This window comes from Conger conger, chromosome 11 (genome assembly GCF_963514075.1).
Source record: "Conger conger chromosome 11, fConCon1.1, whole genome shotgun sequence".
In the NCBI taxonomy this organism is placed as follows: domain Eukaryota; kingdom Metazoa; phylum Chordata; class Actinopteri; order Anguilliformes; family Congridae; genus Conger; species Conger conger.
The window spans coordinates 45,793,282-45,805,446 of record NC_083770.1 but is presented as its reverse complement, the minus strand read 5'-3'; the positions used below and the strand labels follow the sequence as shown (position 1 = coordinate 45,805,446).

The 12,165-nt window shown below is 47.9% G+C and overlaps 1 protein-coding gene across 2 annotated transcripts in view; it reads left to right on the top strand.

Annotated features, from left to right (window-relative positions):
• grk5l (G protein-coupled receptor kinase 5 like) overlaps positions 1-9,632 on the top strand; it is a 54,422-nt gene extending 44,790 nt beyond the window's left edge. For both annotated transcript variants that reach the window (XM_061260126.1, XM_061260127.1), the window contains 8 exons: positions 1,206-1,396; positions 2,034-2,071; positions 3,310-3,399; positions 3,987-4,195; positions 5,045-5,170; positions 6,032-6,169; positions 6,416-6,547; positions 7,643-9,632. In XM_061260126.1, coding sequence (XP_061116110.1) covers positions 1,206-1,396; positions 2,034-2,071; positions 3,310-3,399; positions 3,987-4,195; positions 5,045-5,170; positions 6,032-6,169; positions 6,416-6,547; positions 7,643-7,726 — 1,008 coding nt within the window. In that variant the 3' untranslated portion in view covers positions 7,727-9,632. The remainder of the gene's footprint in view (positions 1-1,205; positions 1,397-2,033; positions 2,072-3,309; positions 3,400-3,986; positions 4,196-5,044; positions 5,171-6,031; positions 6,170-6,415; positions 6,548-7,642) is intronic.
• Positions 9,633-12,165: the final 2,533 nt, after the last annotated feature.

Sequence of the window (12,165 nt, the reverse complement as noted above, 5' to 3'; positions counted from 1 at the left end):
CCCTCATTCCTCATAACAGCACATTCCTCATAACAGCACATCCCTCATAACGGCACATCCCTCATAACAGCACATCCCTCATAACAGCACATCCCTCATAATGGCACATCCCTCATAACAGCACATCCTCGTTCCTCATAACAGCACATCCCTCATTCCTCATAACAGCACATTCCTCATAACAGCACATCCCTCATAACAGCACATCCCTCATAACATCACATCCCTTATTCCTCATAACAGCACATTCCTCACAACAGCACATCCCTCATAACGGCACATCCCTCAAAACAGCACATCCTCGTTCCTCATAACAGCACATCCCTCATTCCTCATAACAGCACATCCCTCATAACAGCACATCCCTCATTCCTCATAACAGCACATCCCTCATCCCTCATAACAGCACATCCCTCATCCCTCATAACAGCACATCCCTCATCCCTCATAACAGCACATCCCTCATCCCTCATAACAGCACATCCCTCATCCCTCATAACAGCACATCCCTCATCCCTCATAACAGCACATCCCTCCTTCCTCATAACAGCACATCCCTCATAATGGCACATCCCTCATAACAGCACATCCCTCATAATGGCACATCCCTCATAACAGCACATCCCTCATAATGGCACATCCCTTATTCCTCATAACAGCACATCCCTCATAACAGCACATACCTCATTCCTCATAATAGCACATTCCTCATAACAGCAAATCTCTCATAACAGCACATCCCTTATTCCTCATAACAGCACATCCCTCATCCCTCATAACAGCACATCCTTCATTCCTCATAACAGCACATCCCTCATCCCTCATAACAGCACATCCCTCGTTCTCCAAACGCCCGTGTAAGCGGCGTGTGTGCCCCTATATCTGGGAATAGAGATACATAGATATGCTATGGGCGATGTAGTCCCGAAAACCGCTTGCTTTTAGCTGACACTCTCAGAAAAAACGGTTCCAAAAGGAACCCTGTGAGTAAAAAGGGTTTTTTTGTTGGGCAAAATGGCTCTTTGTCTGTGAGCTTGCACACTTCACACCTGTGAGAGGGACCTAAAAAGACCGAAAAAGACCGAAAAAGGATTCCTCTATGTGTACACCCAGCTTCCACAGATCTGGCCAGTGTCTATCTTCCAGCTTATCTTCCAGTTCAGACTTCATTGCCCTGGTTTTTATGTCTTTTTTGGCGCCCCCAGGTGAGTTTAGCGTACGCCTATGAGACCAAAGACGCCCTGTGTCTGGTGCTGACCATCATGAACGGAGGCGACCTGAAGTTTCACATCTACAACATGGGCACGCCCGGGTTCGAGAAGGAGAGGGTGCAGTTCTACGCCGCGGAGATCTGCTGCGGCCTAGAGCACCTGCATCGGGAGTCCATCGTCTACAGGTGACGACCCGCCCGGAACGTCTATCATGTCAATGGGCAACCAATGAAAATCGAGCTGAGACAGATTTTGTCTGGCACGATTCCACCATTCTGAAAAATGAACACTCTGTTTTTATCCCTGTTGTCATTTCCAACTCCAAATGAATAATAAATAAAATAAATAAAAGCACTCATCAGATAAGGGTATCTAGTACTTTCAAAATAACCTCATTGATGGATAAAATAATATCTGCTCGAAACGTCAATGCATCGCTTTGATGAAAGTATCATCTATTATACCATCTTCAGGTGAGAACAGCAGTAAAAATAAAATGCTAAATATCTGAAAAAAAAGAGGTAAAAATGTCACAAAAAAAAAAAAAAGGTAAAAAGGAACCTGGGATGGTTCTGAAACCCTGAGAAAGTACTCTATTGGATGGACTCCACAGTTAAAAATAAATCTGCCTAAGTCTTTAGAGTGCCTTTTACGAATGGAATCCTTACCCAGGTAAGCTAAGCGCATAAGAATGTGTAGAGTGCATGTTCTATGATAGATGTTTGCCAAACATAGCCCTTTAAGAAAAAAAAAAAAGGCATTGATACCCTTTAAATATATTTACTTTGCATCATAATTAATGTCCATGTGTTTGTTTTGCAGGGATTTAAAACCAGAAAATATTCTTTTAGACGACAATGGTGAGTGTTATGCTGCTTTGTGGTACACGTACGCACACTTCAAGTGCAGGCAAACCCGTGTGTTGTTCAGGCTGGTGCTGCGTATTTCCGGAATTTCAAACAAGTACGCTTCGATTGTTTATCTGACCCCAACGCCTGCTGCTTACGCCATCCTCTGGCTCCCCGCCAAGCAACACATTGTAATCTCAGGTCCCTCGACAAACCCATTTTTATACACTTGCTTTATTGGGTTTTCCCCCTGAAGGACTGTACCTTAAACATGACTTGTTCTAAAATGCATACTGTGTATATGTGACATATTCCTACATTAATTATATTTGCCGGTCTGCGCCGTACAGACAGTCTGTGCTGTATGGACAGTGTGTGCGATGGTGCTGGGGTGTTGCTATGGACAGTGTGTGCGATGGTGCTGGGGTGTTGCTAGGGACAGTGTGTGCGATGGTGCTGGGGTGTTGCTAGGGACAGTGTGTGCGATGGTGCTGGGGTGTTGCTATGGACAGTGTGTGCGATGGTGCTGGGGTGTTGCTATGGACAGTGTGTGCGATGGTGCTGGGGTGTTGCTATGGACAGTGTGTGCGATGGTGCTGGGGTGTTGCTATGGACAGTGTGTGTGATGGTGCTGGGGTGTTGCTATGGACAGTGTATGCGATGGTGCTGGGGTGTTGCTATGGACAGTGTGTGTGATGGTGCTGGGGTGTTGCTATGGACCGCTTGATATCTGTCGCTCATGCTTTACTTGAACTATTTTTTATTGCAGTTTAAATTTAAACTTTCCATGTTCTGCTGCCTCTGTCCACACACACACCCAGATACACACACACACACCCATATACACACATAGACCCAGATACACACACACACACACACACCCAGATACACACACAGACGCAAGATGCACGCACACACACACAGAGACCCAGATATACACACAGACCCAGATACCCACACACACACACACCAAGAAACACACACACACACACACACACACACACACACACACACACACACAGATACACACAGACCCAGATACACACACACAGATACACACAGACCCAGATACACACACACACACACACACACACACACACACACAGACCCAGATACATACACACACACACACACACACACACACACACACACACACACACACAGACAGACCCAGATACACACACACACACAATATTGACTGTGTGTACACAGGTGGTCCTCTCATAGCCCTGTCTCTCTGGCTGCTGCAGGTCACATCCGGATATCAGACCTGGGCCTGGCCATCAAAGTGCCGGAGGGGGAGCTGATCCGCGGCAGAGTCGGGACGGTGGGGTACATGGGTATGTGCGGGGGCACCACATGGGGGGTAGGATGATTCCAAGGGCCCTGGCTGAAACAGGCCTTCAGAAATGTGTGTTGTACTTGTGCAGGGATGGGGTAGCGTGTGGTGGCCCAATGTGAGCTCCTTTCATGGGGCCTGAAAACCCCTCACTGGTACTTCTTCAGTAGAATTACATGAGAACCAAAATGGCAAGGAAAGAACTGTAATCCATAAAAGAGATATTCCATTGGAGATGTTGTCTAAAATGAACGTGAATGGCAGTTGACATTTCCAAGAGGCGAAGGAGTCATTGTTGCCAAAAGTAATGCTTGAACTCAATATTAGGCAATGGTATGAAGGAGGAGTTTGTTCAGTATCAGAGGTATTAGTCAGATTTAGAGTCGGTTCCATTTCACTTCAGCGAATTCGGGATATCGACTGAAATCCAGTTTCGTGGACCATAAAAGTGGCTAAATTAAGAGAATTTGAATTCCATTTGCTGAATGTGGAAGTGAGGCCAGCTCTCGGTGGAGTGAGAGAGCCCGTGGTCGTTGAGTGCCGGTGATTGACGGTGGGAATGCGCTGTGCCCCCCCCCACCCCCGCAGCCCCCGAGGTGATAAACAACGAGCGCTACGGCATGAGCCCGGACTGGTGGGGCCTGGGCTGCCTGGTGTACGAGATGACGGCCGGCCGCTCGCCCTTCAGGGCCCGCAAGGAGCGCGTCAAGCGCGAGGAGGTGGAGAAGAGGGTGCAGGAGGAGCAGGAGGAGTACAGCGACAAGTTCACCGAGGACACCAAGGCCATCTGCAGGATGGTGAGCGCCCCGCCCTGCCCTGCCCCGCCCCGCCCTGCCCCGCCCCGCCCTGCCCCACGCGCGGCTCCCCCTGCTGGACGCAGCCCGTCATTAACGCGCGGGCGTGCGGCACGGACAGCCGTCACTCACGCTGAACGAGTCACTCTGCTCCTGTGATATATTTATTTTGGGTTAGAATCAGCTGCTTGGCTGGTCCCCGTGGTCTGGGGATCAGGAATCCTAACCCTGCCAGACCAGTGCCAACTGTGCTGTAGTCCCAGAGGGCAAACGCATAATTGGTTGTAGCGTTATCCAGTGTTCGGGAGGGTTTAGATCAGGGGTGTCAAACTGAATCTCCAGGGGGCCGCAGTGTCTGCGGGTTTTTGGGGTTTCCTTACAATCAGCTGTCAATTAAGGCCTTGTATGGATTCTTCAGCCAATCAATGACTTGAATGAACCACAGGTGCCGAGAACATCCCAAAAACCAGCAGACACTGCGGCCCTCCAGGACTGGAGTTTGACACCTGTGGTTTAGATGGTGAAGATCGGCATCTCGCTGGTCATTAGTGACCCCTGCTGGTTGATTGGTCACCTGAGGTCTGCCTGCGGAAGCTACACATGAAGGGTCTTCCTCTGACTAATGTCTGTGCAAAGTTGGCTTTGAGGCTGTAACATGAAGAGAATACTGCTTTTGATTTTAGTTCTTTCTTTAAAGGAAAAAGGACTCCTATTGTTGATTCCCTTTGTGATAAGGCACTCTAAACGATGTGCTGTTCGAGTTTGCTCCCTGTGTTGAGAAATGAGAGCCATTTGAGGGGACGTTCAGCAGTAACACGGAGACTCCTCCCCTTTCTCCCGACTTCGTTCCAGCTGCTGGCCAAGGATCCGAAGCAGAGGCTGGGTTGCCAGGCAGACGTGAAAATCCACCCCTTCTTCAGGAACATCAACTTCAAGCGGCTGGAGGCTGGCATCCTGGAGCCCTCCTTTGTGCCTGACGTAAGCGTCCGTCGGCCCTGCCCCCCCCCCCACGGCGCTTTGTCCTGTTGCCCGATTCATTACACCGCCCCTATTGTGGCCCCGCGGCGAAAGGGACTAAATGTTCGACACAGAAAAAAAGACATGAAAGGGAAACGGGGCTCAAATGAGCCGGGCCAAACACCTGCCGCCTCTACAGTTAATAATTTCAGCGCTCAGGACGCGGGCTGTGGACACACGATGCGCGACACCGACCGGTACACAGTATGCCGATTGCATAGAGTGCATCTGGACCCACTCATGAATATACCCCATTGTCGTATCCGTAGCTGCAATTCATAAGCTGCTAATTAGCAGCTCACTTAGAGATAATTCACCCGTTCAGAAGATGTATGATCTATGCAAGCATGGTTTACACAGCCGGTCCGCTCACGGTCTTTCCTCCCTCCGTCCCTCCCTCCCTCCCTCTCTCCCTCCCTCCCTCTCTCTCTCCCCCTCCCCCCCCTCCCTCCCTCTCTCTCCCCCTCCCTCCCTCCCTCTCTCCCTCCCTCTCTCCCTCTCTCTCCCCCTCCCTCCCTCCCTCTCGCTCTCCCTCCCTCTCTCTCTCCCTCCCTCCCTCTCTCTCTCTCTCTCTCCCTCTCTCTCTCTCCCTCCCTCCCTCCCTCTCCCTCCCTCTCCCTCCCCCTCCCTCCCTCCCTCTCCCTCCCTCTCTCTCTCTCTCCCTCCCTCCCTCTCTCTCTCTCTCCCTCCCTCTCTCTCTCTCTCTCTCCCTCTCTCTCCCTCCCTCCCTCTCTCTCTCCCTCCCTCCCTCCCTCCCTCTCTCTCTCTCTCTCTCTCTCTCTCTCTCTCTCCCTCCCTCTCTCTCCCCCTCCCTCCCCTCAGCCCAGAGCGGTCTACTGTAAGGACGTGCTGGACATCGAGCAGTTCTCCACGGTCAAGGGCGTGAACCTGGACCAAACCGACAACGACTTCTACAGCAAGTTCGCCACTGGCAGCGTGTCCATCCCCTGGCAGAACGAGGTCAGAAAACAGGACCCGTGAGGTTGGGCGGGTGGGGCTGGGGGCCTAGAACAGGACCTGTGAGGTTGGGCGGGTGGGGCTGGGGGCCTAGAACAGGACCCGTGAGGTTGGGGGGGAGGGGCTGGGGGTTAAAATAGGATCCGTGAGGTTGGGTGGGTGGGGCTGGGGGTTAAAATAGGACCCGTGAGGTTGGACAGGTGGGGTTTGGTGGGTTCAGCTCAATAACAGAATAACTCCCCTGGGCAGATGATCGAGACGGAGTGCTTTAAGGACCTGAATGTGTTCGGGCCCCAGGGCTCTCGCCCCCCCGACCTGGACTGGCACCAGCCCCCCGAGCCCCCCCGCCGCAGCCTGCTGGACCGCATCCTCCGGAGACACGTGAGAGAGGCCACACGCACGCACACGCACACACACACACACGCTCACACACACGCACGCATGCACAAACACACACACACACTTATGCACACACATATACATACATACACACACATACACACACACACACACACACGCACAAACACACACACACACGTATGCACACACATATATACACACACACGCACGCACACACGCACGCATGCACACGCACACACACATATATACACACACACACACACATACATATACACACAAGCACAAACACACACGCTCACACACACGCACACGCACACACACACGCGCTCACATCCACACACTTCTTAACTGAACATTCTAATGCTGATGTCATGCTGGTGATTGAAAGCAATGGACTTCTAGAACACTGGCTTAGAATTCTGAAAAAACATTCCAACCAACATATTCCTGCGAGGGCTAAATGCCACGACCCATTATTACTGTCGTCCAATGCAGTACATAAAGGTCATAAACCACGGCTCCGCCCGTGTGCATAAATGCCACAAACCATTACAGTACCCTCGTAAAAAACTGAGTCATTGCCCCACCTTTGTCCTTAAATGCCACAAACAATTAGTCTCCATGAACCGTGTTCCTCCATTGTAAAACAGAGGCACCCTGAGCCCCATCTGTCTACCTTCAAAACCTGGCTACACACAAAACAGCAGTGCCTGACACCCTACACTTGTCTATAGTTTAGTTTTATTTTTCAAGTCAGTCGCAATTTATTATGCATTGCAGAAACAGATCTTTTAAATTGATTACTACCCAAATGCCTTGTTTGAAATTGGTTACTGCTTGTATTACTGTCTTCATAGTCAGTTGGTGAATCAAGATGTATTGAATGATTAAGAATTGTAAATAGCCTTTTACGGTAATGTAGCAATGCCAAACAATTTCGTATCTCCTCTGCTCTCCACTAATGCACATAAAACATTAAATTAGCAATTGGGCGTGGACCACATTGACCAAATTGTACAAAGGAAAGGAACCACATTCCATCCTGTGTTAAGTTGTTACATTTTGAGGCCCGGTATATTTTCTTGATATTGTTTTTGGGTTTTTTTTTCTTTCCAGCATCCAGAGGTGTCCATTGCACACACCCGGGTCTCCTCTGCCAGCGTGAACTCCGTGGACTCCATGTCGAACTCTGCCCCCTAGTGGACAGCCTTATTAAGCGCAGAAAAAGGAGAGAGGACTATTCCACTATGGGCTGGTCTCACAGAGCCAGGTTAGGGGCCTTTTTTGACCACCACGGCTAAACTCACTGGTAGCTCAAGGTAACACTAATCGGGGTCTGTGAAGCCAGGAGAAGGAGTAGGGCTTTGTGAGAGGAAAAAAAAGACACTTAAAGAAGAAACAGTCACCTCAAGCATCCTCAGGATAGCTGGACCAGAGGAGGGCCACCGATTATGAACAATAAATTCAGGGGATTGATATTCAAAGAAGGACCGCTGCAGGGAATTCAAGTCGGTGTCTTTTTCTTTTTTCATTTTTTGCTTCATAAAGAACTGAAATAAACAAAACAATCCAGGCACACACACGCATCCACACACAAAATTGGTCTCTCACAATTTCACCAATTTCACAAACGACACAAACCTCAAGACAAAACGTGCTTTGCCTTGAATAATATTCTCAGGCCAAAGATTTTCTTATTTTTTAGTTATTTTACTTATTACACTTTTTTTGTGGGGGGGGGGTCATTTTTGAATGAAACAAGTTCAGGGCTGGGTTAAATTGAGAGACAAGAGGTCTACTTTTGGATTTTTCACGTAAAGCTGGACAATGCATTTCACAACGCAGCTAGAGAAGAGGAGGAGGAGACCCCAGGAAAGTGAAGCCTCAAGCCCCGAGATGAGTTGGAGATGAACCCCAGGACCGAAAATTCTGTTCGACAGAGGGAGAAAACTTCGGTCTTCTCAGTAGGATGAGATGTACAGCACAACCGACAATGCATGGAAATCCACTCCCGACAAAAATATCACGCCAGGTTTCCTAACGGAACGGTCCGGCCGCTCTTCGGAGGGGCAGGGAAAGCTCTGCCAGCCCCCCAGTGGTCCCACCATTGGCTGCCGCAGGATCAGCTGACAGGAAATGAGCTCACCTCCACAGTCTGCAGCTTCGCGGCTTACATCAGTGTGACAGTTAACTTTCCGCACGGTTCCGGAATTTTCCACTTCGAATCCCACCAACTGACACCCAGCTCACTCTTCACTCAAGAAGTCTCAGAAGACAGAAGAAGTTTTTTTTGGGGGGGGGAAATTAGTTGCTAACTTGAAAAATATTTAAAAATGTTGTGTATACAAGTGTGCAGCGCAGAAAACACTCCAGAGCACATCTTTAGTAATGTCACACGAGTAGAAATGCCATTTATCCCCCAATAAAATGCTAGAGCCATTTATTTTGTATTTATAGGAACAAAATTGTATTTATTATTTTTTCATAACTCTTATGTTTCAGAACTGAAAATTGTACATTTAGACAGAGGGCCTAAAATGCTCTGTGTTTAATATTATAATTGTTTTTTTGTTTTGTTTTTGCTTATTTATTGTCTTTGATATAGTCCAGTGTGGAAAAGATCTAGCCGTTTTGATTTCACTCACCCATTCAAACTGAAATCTGCACTGCATGTTTCCAACACATGGTGAGAATCAACCGTGTGGCCTACACTGTGCGCTGTGGGAAGGGAAACCCTCAAACAAGTAGGATCCAAAAAAAAAAAAAAAAAAAAAGCCAGACCTTGAAGGTATTTTTTTTGTGTGTGTGTTGTTTTGTGTTTCCATTTCGCAATGAAAATTCTCCATTATGGGATTCTTTTGCGACTAAATATCAGATGGATTTTTAGAGATTTCAATCAAGTGCCTCCTGTTAGTAAACATTAGACCAGGTAACGCTCACATGACTTTATTTTCCATATGAAACTTGCACTCCGTTCCCTTTCTCTGAGTGAGACGGACACACGGTGGAAAAGCACAGCGCCCGCAGTTTGTAACACACCGGAGTGCACGTCGCACGGTGAGGCTCCCTGTCCTGTTCCAATAAACACCTGTGCTGTCCTGAGAAAGACTCTGGCCTGCTCATTTCCATGAAGCAAATCCTCATTCCCACCACACCACTCCTAGATCTGCTCATTCACACCACTCCTAGATCTGCTCATTCACACCACACCACACCTAGATCTGCTCATTCACACTACTCCTAGATCTACTCATTCACACCACTCCTAGATCTACTCATTCACACCACTCCAAGATCTGCTCATTCACACCACTCCTCGATCTGCTCATTCACACCACTCCTAGATCTGCTTATTCACACCACTCCTAGATCTGCTCATTCACACCACTCCTAGATCTGCTCATTTACACCACACACTCCTCGATCTACTCATTCACACCACTCCACTCCTAGATCTACTCATTCACACCACACACTCCTAGATCTGCTCATTTACACCACTCCACTCCTAGATCTGCTCATTCACACCACTCCTAGATCTGCTCATTCACACCACACCACTCCTAGATCTGCTCATTCACACTACTCCTCGATCTACTCATTCACACCACTCCTCGATCTGCTCATTCACACCACACACTCCTAGATCTACTCATTTACACCACTCCTCGATCTGCTCATTCACACCACTCCACTCCTAGATCTGCTCATTCACACCACACCACTCCTAGATCTGCTCATTCACACCACTCCTAGATCTGCTCATTCACACCACTCCACTCCTCGATCTAGTCATTCACACCACTCCTCGATCTACTCATCCACACCACTCCTAGATCTGCTCATTCACACCACTCCTAGATCTAGGTTCAGATCTAGGATCTAGGACCAAACAATCTAGTGTCTCTTCTGCTCTCCACTAATGCACATACAACATCAAATTAGCAAGTGGGTGTGGACCACATTGACCAAATTGTACATTTACCAAAGGAACCACATTCGATCCTGTGTTAACTTGTTAAATTTTGAGGCCCGGCATTTATACACTCTCCACTCTGGTTGGCATTTATAAAGCGGCTGTACAATTGATGCATTCACCCATTCATACACAGCACAGTCACACACCAACGGCGATTGGCTGCCATTCATATGGCTGAGGTACATCTGGAACATCAGGAGCCAATCGGGGGTGTATTTCACAAAGCAGGATTACTGAGAGAGTTGGGGAAAATCCGGAACAGCTCTTTTTACCGCAGTCCATGTTCCAGGGGAGGATTGTCTCCTGCTTAGTTGAACCAACTGTAAGTTGCTTTGGATAAAAAGCATCAGCCAAATTACATGTAATGGAATGTCATGTAGGCGGCACGGATGGCGCTGTGGGTAGCACTGCCGCCTCACAGCAAGGAGGTCCTGGGTTCGAATCCCCGTCGGCCGGGGCCTCTCTGTGTGGAGTTTGCATGTTCTCCCCGTGTCAGCGTGGGTTTCCTCCGGGTACTCCGGTTTCCTCCCACAGTCCAAAGACATGCAGGTTAGGCTGATTGGAGAGTCTAAATTGCCCATAGGTATGAGTGTGTGAGTGAATGGTGTGTGTGCCCTGTGATGGACTGGCGACCTGTCCGGGGTGTATTCCTGCCTTTCGCCCGATGTATGCTGGGATAGGCTCCAGCCCCCCCTGCGACCCTGTTCAGGATAAGCAGGTTAGGATAATGGATGGATGGATGGAATGTCATGTAATGGGAGGGAACTCCATGATCCTGTTGGGTGAAACAGGGCCCAGATAGTTCAGACCTGCATTGTAACAAAGTGACATATGGGGCGTTCCAGTGGACTCCAGAAGTGTGTTACTACCAAAACACAGCTGGTAAATCCAACAGACATTACCTGCAGTTTGGATTGTCAATCAAGTAATGCATGATTTCAATAATGCCACAAAATCAGTATTTATCATTGCCATCAGCTTACATTTGCCATATCTACAAAAGTGAGAGTAGTTTTCTTTAAATTACATATTTATATTCACACATTTTGTTCACACTTTTGGTAGTGGTGTAGAACATGTAGCCCTTTCTGTTCATACAGAAGAATCTGTGCATTCCCTCCAGCAATAAACACTATCCTGGTCAGAACATTACAAATGAAAGGGAAACACCACAACGGACATACTTAAAGGTACAATAGGTAAGAGTTTTGTGTTAAAACATTCTTACAAGACCATTGTAAATCCCTTCCTATCATTGAAAAAGGCTCACTGACATGTTGTGTCACCCTCTGCCTGTGTTTATAGTCCTTAAATTAGGGTTTCGAAATATACAGTTGACGGCCCGACACTGTACCAAAACATTGTATAGCTGTACAATAATTCAAGCTCATTGGTTGAAAATTGGTTCTAATTGCCACAGCCAATGGTGTTTCAATGTCAGCGCGTTTACAGAGAAGGGCGAGAGATAAACAGTGTTGTGGTTTGAGCGTGTTTGTGGCTGCTATTCCTCTCTTGACTGTTAGAAGTCCGAAATGACCTATTGTACATTTAAATGTAATTAATTTCCTTGTTTTTCAAAGATAAAAGTTTACTAGTGAACCTAAAGATTCATATTATTATGAAAATACCAATCTGAATATTCATTTTTAATGATTACAAA